The sequence below is a fragment of the Oratosquilla oratoria genome, chromosome 12 (genome assembly GCF_046742065.1).
Source record: "Oratosquilla oratoria isolate Oo_2021 chromosome 12, ASM4674206v1, whole genome shotgun sequence".
NCBI classification, from domain to species: domain Eukaryota; kingdom Metazoa; phylum Arthropoda; class Malacostraca; order Stomatopoda; family Squillidae; genus Oratosquilla; species Oratosquilla oratoria.
In genome coordinates this window covers 49,522,120-49,538,291 of record NC_134788.1, presented here as the reverse complement: position 1 = coordinate 49,538,291, position 16,172 = coordinate 49,522,120, and the positions used below count along the sequence as shown (strand labels likewise).

At 43.9% G+C, this 16,172-nt stretch overlaps 2 protein-coding genes across 4 annotated transcripts in view; one reads left to right on the top strand and one right to left on the bottom strand.

The window, feature by feature from the left end:
• wb (wing blister) overlaps positions 1-5,607 on the top strand; it is a 77,398-nt gene extending 71,791 nt beyond the window's left edge. For both annotated transcript variants that reach the window (XM_076195857.1, XM_076195856.1), the window contains exons 43-46: positions 2,018-2,180; positions 2,621-2,751; positions 3,161-3,389; positions 4,248-5,607. In XM_076195857.1, the coding sequence (XP_076051972.1) occupies positions 2,018-2,180; positions 2,621-2,751; positions 3,161-3,389; positions 4,248-4,390 (666 nt within the window). In that variant the 3' untranslated portion in view covers positions 4,391-5,607. The remainder of the gene's footprint in view (positions 1-2,017; positions 2,181-2,620; positions 2,752-3,160; positions 3,390-4,247) is intronic.
• Positions 5,608-7,891: 2,284 nt separating this feature from the next.
• Positions 7,892-16,172, bottom strand: part of LOC143031694 (uncharacterized) — a 44,501-nt gene continuing 36,220 nt past the window's right edge. For both annotated transcript variants that reach the window (XM_076195855.1, XM_076195854.1), the window contains exon 2: positions 7,892-10,941. In XM_076195855.1, the coding sequence (XP_076051970.1) occupies positions 9,404-10,801 (1,398 nt within the window). In that variant the 5' untranslated portion in view covers positions 10,802-10,941 and the 3' untranslated portion in view covers positions 7,892-9,403. The remainder of the gene's footprint in view (positions 10,942-16,172) is intronic.

Below are 16,172 nucleotides of genomic sequence, written 5' to 3'. Positions count from 1 at the left end.
TTCACTACCCTTTCTTCTATTTCCCCCTGTCCTTCTTGTTCCACACACCATCCTTGCACACTTTAAGACTCCCTCCTTGAAACATCCCCATTCCTCCTCCACACCCATCTCTGCTCTATCCTTTACTCCCTCCCACTCCTCCTTCAGCTTCTTTTCGTACTCCTTCTCCTTTTCCTTTTCATTCAAGGAGTTCACTCTAAGAACCTCCCTACCTTTTGTCCCTTTCCTCCTTCTCCATCTATCCTCCACTCTCAGCTTACCTTCCACCAAAAAATGATCCGATATTCCCCCACCCTCTCCCCTTAGCACATGTACATCCTTAACTCTTCCTATCATAATCCTATTTACCACTACATAATCCATTAGCGCTCTATCTACCACCCTTCCCTCCACCACCCTCTCCCATGTGTACTTATGCTTGACTTTCTTCCGAAACACTGTATTTGCTATCATCAACTCTCTTTCTAGACACATTTCCACCATCAACTCTCCACTACGATTCTTTCCTGGAACTCCACACTTCCCAACCACTCCATCGATTGGACCATTTCCCACCCTAGCATTAAGGTCTCCCAGTACTATTACATTGACATTTCTTCCTAAACCCTCTATGCACTCATTTAAATCTATCCAAAAGGCCTCCTTTTCTTCCATGTTCTTCTCACTGCCCGGCCCATATGCACTTACAAAGACCCACATCTCCTTTCCCAGTTTCACCTTCCACATTATCCTTGAGGAAACCTCCTTCCACTCCACTACCACTTTACCTATCTCCTCACTTAATAGAATAGCCACCCCTTCCCTCCCTCGCCCTCTCTTCACTCCTGATAACCTCCCACTTACACTCCCAAACTTACACTCACCCTTCCCTTTCAACTTAGTTTCACTCAAAGCCAACACATCCAACTTTCTTCTCACAAACATACTACCTATCTCTTCCCTTTTACTCTCATCTGTACCACATCCACGCACATTAAAAGAACCAAACCTTAGGGTGCTGGCCCGAGGCCCTCCAGCACCCCTTATGCCTTTCCTTTGATTTTTAGGAATTTGCCCCTTGGGGCTACAGGGAGAAGGGTGCCTAGTCCCTCTCCCCGTCCCTTTCTTCTCGCCTCTTACGATCCAAGTGGGAAAACTTGGTGGCAGTATTCTTTTCCCCCACCACAGGGAATTCCCCCAATCAGAAAGAGAATACTCAGAGAAATGGTACAGGACAGCAACAAGGGGTTGGGGGACAGCATAACGAAGGGACAGTCATAGTATAACATGCAATATACTGTGTGCGCTTCAATATAGTCTATAAGTACCTCGACTATTATTTCCCATCTATGTGTCTATGTGCTATTTGGAATTGTCTTTCTTTTTATATTCTGTACATGGTAAAGGCAGCTGTATGGTACAATGAATATAACTTTTTAGGATTATAATGATGATGATGATCAGCTAACCTACCCACCCACCCACCCCATTCCACCAGTCTCTCCTGTGACAGACACCTAGACGTGGCAACATGAAGGGTAAAAGTACTGCCATGTCATAGAATAGGTTCAGACTGTTGTTATAATCCTGAGAGGTGGTACTTATTGTACTACTACTACTACTACTACTATACAACTTCATTTAGTATATACAGAAAATAAAAAAAAAATCAAGTAGCACATAGATGGAAGATGAGAGAGAGAGAGAGCCAGATTTGGCAAAATGGCTAGTATGATGTATGCCACACCCTGACTGACTGACTGGGCTCCTTGGAATACAAAGACTACAATACATTACAGATTGTCTGTAAACTAACTAGTCTACTCCTGTAGGTTGCACATTGTTAATCTGTAGCAGTTTTATTGCCATACCAGTCGTTCCCCTACCGATTGTTCCCATTTTGTTCCCATAGCAGTTGTACACAAATACATTACAGCTTGCCTGTAAACTAACTTGTTGTAGCACATTGAATCTATGTAGCAGCTTTGTTGACATACCTCTGCCACATGCTCCTCTTCCTCCTCCTCCTCCTCCACAGATGACAGAGCCCCTAAGAGGGTGCCTGCGTAACATCAATCTGAACGGGGTCATGTACGAGATCCCGAGCGCCACCCGGAAGGACCGCGTCATGGGTGTTGGCCAGTGTTTCGCTGCTGTCCAGCCCGGGTCCTACTTCCCAGGTGATGCCTACGCAATTTACGGTAAGTGTGGCTGTGCGCTAGGTAGCCCGGTAGATATAGTGTCCAACTCATGAACAGGTGGTCTGTCTGTCTGTCTGTCTGTCTGTCGTGAGTTTGATTCTTGGGACCGACCGACCGGCCCACTGTGGGTTGTGTTGCATTGGTTCTTGACAGCCACAGTCATGCAGTAAGGCGGTACAACATTGGGCCTAAAAAAATAAATAAATAAACAAATAAGAATAAATATGTACATATATGAATAGAATGAAATAGAATGCTTACTGCAACTGACCGACTGACGGGGGTTTGCCCTATCAGGGGGTTTCTCATGTCCCACTGCATGGGAGTATGATGGTGAGTTTTAGAGTTATGGCTTTGCATCACCAGCAGTTGAAGAACGAATGTGGGTTCTCTTGATTTCACCTCCTGTGTTTCCCTCCCTCGCTCGCTCGCTCGCTCAGGTGACAAGTTCAACGTGGGTTCTCTGCTGGAGCTGCAGTTAGAGTTCCGCACTTGGGAGCTCAATGGAGTTCTTCTCTCCGTTGCTGACCCTCGAGGATCGGCGCTCTCCCTCCAAATGTACGACGGACAGGTGAGTCCCTCCTAATAATTAATCAATCACAAATACAGGCAGGCACTCCTGTGTCTTGCTGCATTGTTTATGACCCAGGGCAATGGGAAGACCCGTCATTCAGGAGCCAAGAAAAGGAGAGAGGGAGGGAGGGGTGGTGAATGGGAGTGGAGTGGAGTGGATGGGGATGAAATGGGTGGGAGTAGAATTATGCCTTTTTCGTTTTGGCTACCTCCCTTGCAAAGGGGAAAAATCCCTTGGCATATACCTTTGAAACTACTAAAGTAGCCTTGAGGCTTTGTTTGTATGTCTGAAAGTTTACAAGTCAAACGTTTATAAGTAGAGGAGGAGGAGTGTCTGTACATTGGTCATCATAACGTGAGTGCACCTGGTCACAAACTTAAAAGTGCTTTCTTTCTCTCCCTCCCAGGTGGTGCTGAGTGTCCACATGGGTCACAGCCACCAGTTCCAAGCCCAGGTGTCGCTGCACAACAAATTCGTCCTGTGTGACAACGAGTGGCACACGGTCAAAGCCAGTTACGTCAAGGACTCGCTCACCCTCAGGGTGGACACCCATCCGGAGGCCTACGGCTTCAACGGCTCCACCAAGGGCACTGGAACAGAGACTGAGGCACCCTTGTACATCGGCGGCCTCCCAGGTGGGTATGTGGGTGGTGGGCAGGCAGGCAGGCAGGTCTTGGCATCCCCTTCTTCCCATTACATCTTCATCATCACTTTGATGACAACAACAACAACAAGCATGGCTTCTCTCTATTGCCTCTTTTGTATGATTACTACAAAGGAGATTACAAAAGGGAATGTCTGAACAAGGAAGACAGAGAGAGAGAAGGCAGGTGATAGGGATAAGTGGAGAATGACTGTGTGTGCATGGATGATACTTTGATGCAGCCCAAAGGGAATTCTCCTCCTCATGTCCATTTTCCACTTACATACATGAAGGAACAGAGAGGGGAGGGGGGTCACCGATTAAGTGAAGGAGCCTTGCCTTGCTGTATTACTTTTGATGCGAGCAGTGGGAAGAAAGAAAGAAAGAAGAAGACAGGGATTGATGGCCCTTCACCCACCAGGAAGGAGCTAAGATGGGAGGGAGGGAGAGAGGGAGGTGGATAAGAGTGGAATGGATGATGGGATTGGGTGCATGCATGCCTTTGACGACTTGGCTGCCTTCCTTATAGGGGGAAGAAGCCCTTGGTATGTAAATAGATGGATGGATAGACAGACAAAGGAGATGAAGGCCATTTCATTGGAACAACTGCATTTACAGAACACCCATCATAGCCTGTCACCACACCCAATCATGTTAAGCAAAATCTTAATTCTTTGAAACCACAGTACACTCTGGACACAAGGTTTTCATTTACATGCAAGGCCATATGGGAATGATAAATATATATATATGCTCAAAGTTCCACAAGAGTAACAGCAAATTTAGGAGGAGAACCAGGTCCGGAAAGCTCAAAAAGAACAATATTCTGATATTTATTTCTCCCTGACAGACTCGGCACTTCGGGGAACTCTGTCCAGCCGAGACAACTTTAAAGGTTGCATCCGCAATGTCGTACTCAACAGCGAGAGGAGGGACTGGACAGACATGTACCGTCTGCATGGTGTCTTACTCAATGCTTGCCCAGTTCAGTGATGATAACTTATCAATGGAGTCACCAGATGTGAGGAATATCCTCACTTGACCTTACCTCGTCCAAAAATGACTGAAATCAAGAGCATTGGCATGGCCCAGTGTCTTTTTTTTTATGATGCATTTATTATTATTGTTATCATTATTTTTTATTTTTTCGATGGAGACCAAACGTATACTTTTGTCCCGCAATTGTCATGATTTAAATGTGATCAGTGACTACAGCACAATCAATAAATTGCGACTACAGATGCGTTCCAAAATATGCAGGTCATTGGAGATGTTAAGGACACTCAAATTATTGACTTTCTTAATATGCTTGTCCAATGCAGAGTTATTAATCAGTTCCTTGAATTTCATATGAAATAGGATTTGCAGTATTCGTTCAGTGTCTGCAACAAAATGACATCATAAATCCTGATGACTTTGCTTCTGCATTTCTTACTGTAGTAAATACAAAGAGTAGAACCTCAGTGCCAATGATGCATTGTGTTAGTGCCATACCTCACTCAGTCCCCTGGGATTGCAGACCAGATTTCTTTATCATGAGTAAAACTCGATGGATGGGGATGAAATGGGTGGGAGTGGAAGTATTATGCCTTTAACTTTGGCTACCTTCCTTCCTTCCTTGTAAGGGGTGAGGAGTAAGGGGGGGCTCAGCCTTTGGTATATATATGTGTGTAAAACTCAATTCTCAATTTTCAGCATCCAGTGAATGTGCACCATTGTTTGCAAACATACATGTGATTTCAATTGGTAATTTGTGTAGTATCATAGTTAATTAAAAATCATGAGGGATGTTTTACCTGTCATAATGCATTCTACCTTGCTTTGCTCTCCTCCTGTCCGTCCCCATTCTTGCTGTAGTCGTCACTAAATAACTTACAGGTTTCAACTTTGACTAAAAACCGAATCAACTACACTTAAAGTTGGTAATTTAGACAAATAAATAAATGGGTCAGTGAAATTTAATTTGTAATCTGGATAATTTTGAATACTTAACTTGTATAATCGTTTTCACAAAATACTACTACTACTACTACTGGAAAACTCCAAATCACATTAATTTTTTATTATTGTAATAAATTTAATTTCTACTTGAGGAGTAGAATTGTGTCATCTCAAACAGTTTCGAATTATACGTAACTTTGTGCGGCTGTGTACGTACTTGACATTCTTGTACATGTGGTGTCAGATATTAAAAGTGTACTTAAACCTGTCACTATGTTTTTATAGCACCTATTTCAACAATTTAGAATTTCCCCATGGATGAGAAAATAGTCTACAAAGCCACAAACTCTCAATCACAGTGTCAAAGCAGAACTATGAACTAATCTCAACAAGGTCAAGAGCCTACATTGTTGCAGCCCAAGCCTTTGCCCCATGATGCACTTGGGCTATTTGGATACACGACAATCACTGCTTGCTGGGAATCACAAAAAGGTGCAGTGCAGTGCAGTGCAGGAGTCAAACGTACAACTAATGCAAGATGAACACACTTGTGAGTCTGCCAACAGTGCCCATCAGATGAAGACCAATGATGTCAATAGCAACTGAGGGGGTCATATTAAGACAAAAAAGGTTATCCTGATATGCTCTGTCCTGAGTGTATAAAGAGATGCGTCTTCAATCTCTCGTGGTCCTGGAGCTGCAGCGTCTACGTTGTGGGACCACCCACCCCCCAACCCCAAGAGTTGGGGACCAAACAGCAGCAATCAGCCCTGGCCATCAGCTCTACGCAGGTGGCACCGATCCCCAAGAGGAGCTATGCCTGCCTTAGGGAGTACCACAATCCTTTTTCCCAACATGCAATGTTACGTTTTTTTTTTCTGCACCGAGGGGTGATTTTCCGGCGATCACCCCTCTTCTTCTACTTTTAGCCAGAGATGCAGAGAGCAATCCTGGGCCCACCACAAAATACACATGCCCAACATGCTCTAAACCCATTACTTCGAGCAGACAGACAAAGGGCTTAGTTCAGTGCAATATGTGCAAAAACTGGGCCCACCTCACTTGTACAACACTTGCTGACACAAACCAATACACAAACACTTGGACTTGTTCTACCTGCCTGCCCTCCAGTAACCCCACTCCCACTTCCCCAACCACAGCCAGCCAGCACCCTTACCCACTCCCAATTTCCCCCCTCTGCCCTTACCCCCTATCAGTACTCCCTTTCCTTTGTCCCCAATCTCTCCTTTCCCCCCTTATCTAACCCAGATACTGTACCTTCCCCATTAACACCCCAACCTCAACCCCAAACGGCAACATACAACACACACAGAACACACAACATCAACATATTACAACACAACATCGACGGCATTAACATGAAAAAACATGAACTTGAACACTTTCTTAAACAACATAACATATACATTGCAATTATACAAGAAACAAAACTAAGACACTCACACAAAACACCATTTCATAATTACACCACCATCAGAAGACAAGACCGGACCGACGGCAACCCTGATCCACCACTCCATCTGTTTTGTGGACACAAGTGCCACAACCAAAATTCTCCTCCCTACCACAGATAACACTACAGAAATCCAATCCATTCGAATCCGCACAGGCAACAAATCAACACTGACAATAGTTAACATGTACATTCCCCCCCAGTTCCAAACACCTTCAGGCCTCAATTTAGCTAACTAACTAGCCTCAATCCATCCCCAACCTGATCATGGGTGGCTGGTGACTTCAACGCCAAGTCGTCTGCCTGGTATGTCGACAACCCTGACACAGACAGAGGGGGGCTTGATATACAGACTCAGTTTGACTCATTGACTATCATGAACAACACATAAGTTAATACAAGATAATTTTCATTCTCTTCCATACATATATATCTTTTACAATAATGTATAGTTATGATTCTACATAATTCTAGGTATCCACAAAGATGTTTGCCAGTCTGCAACCCTTCCCTATATCATCTGCTAGCCCATGTTTAAATACAATAAATTCATAGTAATGTCAGCAACGATTTTCAAAACACTAAGACGAGCATCTTTGCAGTTACCAACAATTAGGTTAGGTTACATTGTGTTAAATTTCAAGGCTGCAATTCTTGCATGCGTCATCAACTGGCTTTTATCATTCTGAATATTTTCAACACCAGATATCAATAGTAAAATCAGTGGTAATTAGAAAAAGAAAGAAAGAAAAAAGACCAGCAAACATCTTTACATATCTTTGCATGCGATAAAATGACAATGGCGGAAAATGTGGGGAAACTGTCTCTATACTTGCATGAGGATGCCAGCTTCTGCGTCACGGTTATATATTGATTTATTTTGTAGTTGTGGTCGAGTGACTCCAAAAAAAACCCTGTGAATTGGCCTGATCCTATTTTCTGTCGTTATAACATTCAGAGTGGAAGAGAACGAGTAATACTGCTGTATAACGCGAGTATTGTGATGCATCATCGTGCATCAGGCACCTGATGCTTCCCGCCATAATTTGACGCGTACTGAAGAGGTCAATGGAAAAATACAACAAAAGTTCACATTTTCTAAATATTTTAATATGACTCTTTTTATATCACACATACAAGGAGACTGCAAGAGACCATAAGGCATACACTAGGCAGGTCCATACAAACCATCACATATTTGATCTTGTATAGTACATACATGAAATACAGGCGTATATGTCAAAAGCGAAAATCTCGATATAATAGGAATAACCGAGACATGGTGGAGAGTTTGAAGCTGAATTTAATATTGCGAGATTTAAACACTTTCATCAAGATATAAATGACAAGAAAGGTGTGGGTGTTCTGTTCTACGTTCAGAGCAATGTTCATGCTTCTGTTTTAAAGTGAAACAGGATGCATATGATAGTTTGTGGATAGAACTAATCTAAACAAATGGACAAAACAATGAATGTAGGTGCAATATATAAGGGGTTGGGGACAGCATAACGGAGGGACAGTCGCAGTACAATAAGAGTGTCATCATTTCTCTGGGAAAAAGAGTCCTCCTCTATAACAGACAAAATGGTGTGTGGCTCTGGTTCATAGGGGCGCCCCACATAGATCCTGGAGTATCAACTGCATGCTACTTTATCAAAATAATGTGCAGCCAATATCCTAGACGGGTATTCCTAATTATATTTCCGGTGTTATGGGATTATTCAAATTCTCGCAGTTTCGCCTTCAAAAAATGCTGAAATTTTTGGTCACTCCCCAGTATAAAACTTCGTCTTCACCGCCGAAGAGTAGATAACCAAGCTGGGGACACGCCACCCTTTCCCCACTAAAACCTAGAGGAGGATGTGGTAGGGGTGAAATAACAGGGTGATTCCGCTGCTATGGGAACGTATTATCATGTGGCATTTGAAAGTATCTCGCGAGAAACCTGTATCGCACATAAAGTCATACAAGAAAATCTTCTCACCTGCGCTCATTATCATATGCTGCTAGTTAGTTACTGCTCCTTCAAGCTGTTGGAAAGGCCTTTTTTCGGAGTGGGTCATCACGTGCAATTTCAAATCATCCTTATATCAGAAAGCTTCAGGACACACTGTAAAGGCCTTAACCATGTATGGATCATCATGTGACATTTGAGAACAGTTTTTCATCAAAGATATTTATTGCACTGGTCACACTCCCTGCAATGGGTTCTCTCCTGTATGGGCAATAATGTGACGTGACGTTTGAAAAGACCCTTACGCGAAAAAAAGCTTTATTGCACAGGTCACACTGGAATGGTTTCTCTTCAGCGTGGGTAGTCATGTGATGTTTGAGAAGACCCTTTTGAGAGAAAGCTGAATCACATGTCTCACTACAATGGCTTCTCTCCTGTGTGGGTCATCATGTGACGTTTGAGATCACCCTTTTGTGAGAAAGCGGAATCACACGTGTCACACTGGAATGGCCTATCCTATGTGGGTCATCATGTGACTTTTGAGGTGACCATTTTGCGAGAAAGCGGAATCACACATGTTGCACTGGAAAAGCCTTTCTCCTGTGTGGGTTATCATGTGACTTTTGAGGTGACCCTTTCACGAGAAAGCGGAATCACACGTGTCACACTGGAATGGCTTGTCTCCTGTGTGGGTCGTCATGTGACTTTTGAGATGACCCTTATGTGAGAAAGCGGAATCACACAAGTCACACTGGAATGGCTTATCTCCTGTGTGGGTCATTATGTGATGTTTGAGATCACGCTTTTGTGAGAAAGCGGAATCACACGTGTCACACTGGAAAGGCTTCTCTCCTGTGTGGGTCATCATGTGACTTTTGAAGTGACCCTTATGTGAGAAAGCGGAATCACACATGTGACACTGGAATGGTTTCTCTCCTGTGTGGGTCATCATGTGACTTTTGAGATGACCCTTCTGTGAGAAAGCGGAATCACACATGACACACTGGAAAGGCCTCTTTCCTGTGTGGGTTATCATGTGACGTTTGAGATCACACTTTTTTGAGAAAGCGGAATCACACATGTCGCACTGGAATGGCTTCTCTCCTGTGTGGGTCATCATGTGACTTTTGAGGTTACCCTTATGTGAGAAAGCGGAATCACACGTGTCACACTGGAATGGCTTCTCTCCTGTGTGGGTCATTATGTGATATTTGAGAGAACTCCTATTTGAGTAAGCTACGTCACACAGGTCACACTGGAATGGCTTCTCTTCAGCGTGGGTAGTCATGTGACGTTTGAGATCACCCTTTAGTGAGAAAGCAAAATCACACAAGTCACACTGGAGTGGCTTCTCTCCTGTGTGGGTCATCATGTGACTTTTGAGGTGACCCTTCTGTGAGAAAGCAGAATCACACATGACACACTGGAATGGCCTCTCTCCTGTGTGGGTTATCATGTGACGTTTGAGATCACACTTTTTTGAGAAAGCGGAATCACACATGTCGCACTGGAATGGCTTCTCTCCTGTGTGGGTCATCATGTGACTTTTGAGGTTACCCTTATGTGAGAAAGCGGAATCACACGTGTCACACTGGAATGGCTTCTCTCCTGTGTGGGTCATTATGTGATATTTGAGAGAACTCCTATTTGAGTAAGCTACGTCACACAGGTCACACTGGAATGGCTTCTCTTCAGCGTGGGTAGTCATGTGACGTTTGAGATCACCCTTTAGTGAGAAAGCAAAATCACACAAGTTACACTGGAGTGGCTTCTCTCCTGTGTGGGTCATCATGTGACTTTTGAGGTGACCCTTATGTGAGAAAGCGGAATCACACGTGTCACACTGGAATGGCTTCTCTCCTGTGTGGGTCATCATGTGACGTTTGAGATCACACTTTTTTGAGAAAGCAGAATCACACAAGTCACACTGGAAAGGGTTCTCTCCTGTGTGGGTCATCATATGATGTTTGAGATTACGCTTTTGGGAGAAAGCAGAATCACACTGGAAAGACTTCTCTACCATGTGGGTTATCATGTGATAGATGTGACAATCTTTTTCACAATATAGGTCACACTAGAAAGGATTCTCTCCTGTGTGGGTCATCACTTGATGTTTAAGATGACTTGTGAAGCTGTAGATGTCACATCGCGTTTTCTTTGTTGATAGTTACCTTTCTGAAAAAAGTAGATAAAACGTTTTGAGATATGTAATAGTAGGTTTGTTGGTGTTTTATACACAAACCATTTCATACATGCCATCCTCTATTATAAGAATAATTTGCCTAAAACACATAGTAAAACCGATTATCAAAATGGTTAACTGGTCATTATAGCGGCATTTGCTTTGTTAGTCTAGTTGTGGGTTGAAATTCCATACTTCTCTCCTACTCAAAGGAGTAACTACTAATTACCTACGATGCACTTCGTAGTGGGACTGTCACCTACAAGGAGGGGGGGGGGGGTTAGGATAGACTCAACCCTGCCCCCCCCCCATCAACCAGTACTAAAACAAACTTTTAAGATTACCTTATCGAGTAACGGTTTATGTCTATAGTAATTGCTACATATGCATACATATACCAAAGGATTTTTCCCCCTTACACAGGGGGGTAGCCAAAAACAAAAAGGCATAAATATCACTCCCACCCATTTAATTTCCCATATATTCCACTCCCCTCCACTCTCCTGCCTATATTGGCACCTCCTGGATGACGGGTCATCCCTGCACCTTGTCCACTGCCCTGGGTCAGAAGCAGTGTCGCAAGACACAGCACATCCACAGCAAGGCCCCTTCATTAAATCGGCGACCCCACCCCTCTCTGTCCCCCCATTGCATAAAATGAGAAGACGGGGAGAAATCCCTTCGGGCTGCGTCAACTTTTGCTCACACATACTACCTCACCCCCACCCCCCCGCCTATTCCACCTCATGCAATCACATCATCCATATACAACCATTCTCCATTCATCCCTGTCTTCTGTCCTCTCCCGTCCTTCCTCAACAGACATTCCCCTCTTCCACAAAGCCCCCTTCACCCCATCCATCCAACTCATCCTAGGACGTCCCCTCATGTTCACTCCCTCCACATCTGTCTTCCCCTCTTTTACTAGTCTTTCTTCACTCATTCTTTCCATGTGTCCAAACCATCCTAATATTCTTTCATCAACCCTATCTCCCAGCTCCTTTTCCACCCCTGTTCTCCTCCTCACCTCCTCATTTTTCACTCTATCTAGCCTAGTAACCCCCATCATACTTCTCAGACACCTCATCTCAAACACATTCAAACTCCTTCTCTCTTCTTCTCTTATGTTCCATGTTTCTGCTCCCTACAGTGCTGTTGGGACACTCCTTCATAAAGTCTCCTTTTAGCACCCATTCCCAAATGTCTATTCCTCATTACACTCCTTAATCCACCAAAGCATTTACTCGCTTCTCTCTATCTATATTCTACCTCCACCTTCACTCCAACTTTCCCTGCCACATTTGCACCCAAATATCTAAAAATATCCACTTCCTCCAGTCGCTCTCCCTTAATGATCACTTCCAGTCTACTGCCACTTTCACCTCTTGTACATCTCATCACCTTACTTTTACCCACATTTATCTTTAGCTTTCTTCTATCACATACTCTCCCAAACTCTGCCACCAACTTCCTCAATCCCTCCTCCGATCCTGCCACAAGCGCAGTGTCGTCCGCAAACAACAGCTGGCTCACCTCCCACTTTTCTCCATTTTCTTTAACCATCTCCAATCCCTTGCCCACTACCCTTGCATTTACCTCTCGCAACACCTATCCATGTATAAGTTGAACAGCCAGGGCGACATAACGCATCCTTGACGAAGTCCCACCTTTACCTCTAACCACTCACTCTCTCCATTTCCAATCCTGACAAGCTCTACTACTCTCATAAAAACTCTTGACAGCTCCCAGAAGCTTTCCTCCTATCCCGTATATCTGCAGTACCTCCCACAGTGCCTTTCTGTCTACCCTGTCGTAAGCCTTTTCCAGATCCATAAAAGCAAAAAAAAAAAAAATCCTTCCCCTTTCCTATAGCTTTCTCACATATCTGTCTTACCACAAAGATCTGATCTACACAACCTCTACCTGTCCTAAATCCACACTGTTCCTCACCAATTACTCCTTCTGTTCCTCTCCTAATCCTCTCAATCAAGATCCTCCCATAAGCCTTCCCAACTACACTTAACAAGCTAATCCCTCTGAAACTACTACATTCACACTTGTCCCCTTTTCCCTTGTAAAGAGGAACTATGCAGGCACTCCTCCAGTCCTCCGGCACTCTACCCTCTCTCCAGCAAACATTAAATAACCTCACCAACCAGCCCACCATCACTGTACCTCCCTTTTTCAGACATTCTGCATGGCATCCATCCAGACCTGCCTTACCTGCTTTCATCATCTTAACAACTGCCTTCACCTCATCCTTCCTTATTTTTCCTCACTCATCACTCTCATTTTCTTCGCATTTCCCACTGCAGCTATCTTACCTTCCCTATCCTCCTTCACATTTAGCAACTCCCTAAAATATTCTGCCCATCTTCCCCTTACTGCCTTCTCTTCCATTATCATCTCTCCATCTGCACCTTTTACCTTTTCTTCTCTACTTGATTCGCCTCCTCTTCCTCTCTTAATTTCTTTCCAAAACATCTTTTTATTACTTTCAGAATTTTCTGTCATACTCTTACCCCATTTCACATCTGCTCTCCTCTTTGCAACCTTTACCTTTTGCTTTACTTCTCTTTTCTTTTCTTTGTACCTCTCATATGATTCCCTCGTCCTATTTTGTAGCCAATCTGTGAAAGCTCGCTTCTTCTCTTCTACAACCTTCTTTGTTTCCTCATCCCACCATTCACTACCCTTTCTTTTATTTCCCCCTGTCCTTCGTGTTCGACACACCATCCTTGCACACTTTATGACTCCCTCCTTGAACCATCCCCATTCCTCCTCCACACCCAGCTCTACTCTATCCTTTACTCCCTCCCACTCCTCCTTCAGCTTCTTTCCGTACTCCTCCTTTTCATTCAAAGAGTTCACTCTACGAATCTCCCTACCTTTTGTCCCTTTCCTCTTTCTCCATCTATCCTCCACTCTCAACTTACCTTCCACCAAAAAAGGATCTGATATTCCCCCACCCTCTCCCCTTAGCACATGTACATCCTTAACTCTTCCTATCATAATCCTATTTACCACTACATAATCCATTAGCGCTCTATCTACCACCCTTCCCTCCACCACCCTCTCCCATGTGTACTTATGCTTGACTTTCTTCCGAAACACTGTATTTGCTATCATCAACTCTCTTTCTAGACACCTTTCCACCATCAACTCTCCACTACGATTCTTTCCTAGAACTCCACATTTCCCAACCACTCCATCGATTGGACCATTTCCTACCCTAGCATTAAGGTCTCCCAGTACTATTAAATTGGCATTTCTCCCTAAATCCTCTATGCACTCATTTAGATGTATCCAAAAGGCCTCCCTTTCTTCTACACTCTTCTCACTGCCAGGACCATATGCACTTACAAAGACTCACATCTCCTTCACCAGTTTCACCTTCATCCACATTATCCTTGAGGAAACCTCCTTCCACTCCACTACACGTTTACCTATCTCTTCACTTACTAGATTAGCCACCCCTTCCCTCCCTTGCTCTCTCTTCATTCCTGATAACCTCCCACTTACACTCCAAAACTTACACTCACCCTTCCCTTTCAACTTAGTTTCACTCAAAGCCAACACATCCATATTTCTTCTCACAAACATACTACCTATCCCCTTTTACTCTCATCTGTACCACATCCACGCACATTAAAAGACCCAAACCTTAGGGTGCTGGTCCGAGAACTTCCAGACCCTCTTATGCCTTCTCTTTTTTGTTTAGGAATGTCCCCTGTAGGGCTACAAGGAGAAGGATGCCTAGTCCCAATCCCTTTCTTCTCACCTCTTATGATCCAAGTGGGAATACTTGGTGGCAGTATTCTTTTTCCCCACTACAGGGAATTCCCCCATCACAGAAAAATACTCAGAGAAATGGTACAGGACAGCAACAAGGTGTTGGGGGACAGCATTACGGAGGGAGAGTCGTAGTATGAAAGTGTCATCATTTCTCTATGAACAGATTTTCCTCTATCATAGACAAAATGATGTGTGACTCTGGTCAGTAGGGGCGGCCCATATAGACCCTAAAGTATCAACTGCATGCTACTTTTCCACAATAACAAGCAGCCAATATAGCTAGGTTTTATCATTTACTTCGGAAATGGTTTATCGTGTTGTCGCAAATTACAACAGTGATTCGACCAAACTTTCTGCTGCGGATGGAATTCATTTTCATTCTTTTCAGAATGATCCTGTTCGTAAAAAGGACCCGAACATTTGGTGCGGACGGCACGAGTCATGGAAGCCTGGATTGAAAGCGAAGCTCTGTTTGAAATATAAAAAAGTACAGTCGGGACCCTGGCCTTACCGAGTCATTAGGAATTAGCATGAAGCACATTCTATAAAATGCAACACCGACAATTTTTGTCTACGAGACCCCAGCTTCGGCAACCAAACGCCGTCAAAGGAGCACTGCTGCTGAAAAAAGACAATGCTGGGAGATAGGTGTATCAATCTGCATCATGTGTATATTTTGCTACCCATCCTTTCTCCTTTGGTCAAATAATTTCTCTATTATCTTCGCTACATAGCCTGCTTTATCGTACCTTATCAAAGATTAGAGACATTTGTAATTCATGAATCTTTGAAGCCTATTGTCTGTAAATATAAAGCTTGGCATAGATCAGGAGATGATTCATCCACGCACAGACTTTCTTAAAGTTTGGGTGTTACTCATTTAAGCCTGTGAAATCCACCTTTGTTGCAACTCAAGCATTTGACTTTTTTAAACAAACCAAAACAAGGATGGTAAAACACAAGGATGGTCAGTACATACATATACCAAAGGCTTTTTCCCCACTTGGGTCATAAGAGGCGACAAAAACGGGACATATATTAGGACTAGGCATCCTTCTCCCTGTAGCCCCAAAGGGGACATTCCTAAAAGAGAGTCTAGGGGGCTATCCAACGAGTACCCCTAAGGATGGTTAGTAAAACACATTAATTCCTCCTTGCATGAACAGATGAACCATCCATGCACTGTGGACGTGGTCTATATTGGTGGTCGTGTGGATGTTTTTTTTTTTTTCCAACAGTATACAATCAAAACCACCCCTGCTAAGTGTACTGGGGCCTGGCAGATAGGACCAGGCCCATCAAAATCTACGTTGTGGGACCACCCCCCCAACCCCAAGAGTTGGGGGCCAAACGGCAGCAACCAGCCCTGGCCAACGGCTCTACGCAGGTGGCACCGATTCCCAAGAGGAGCTATGACTGCCTTGGGGAG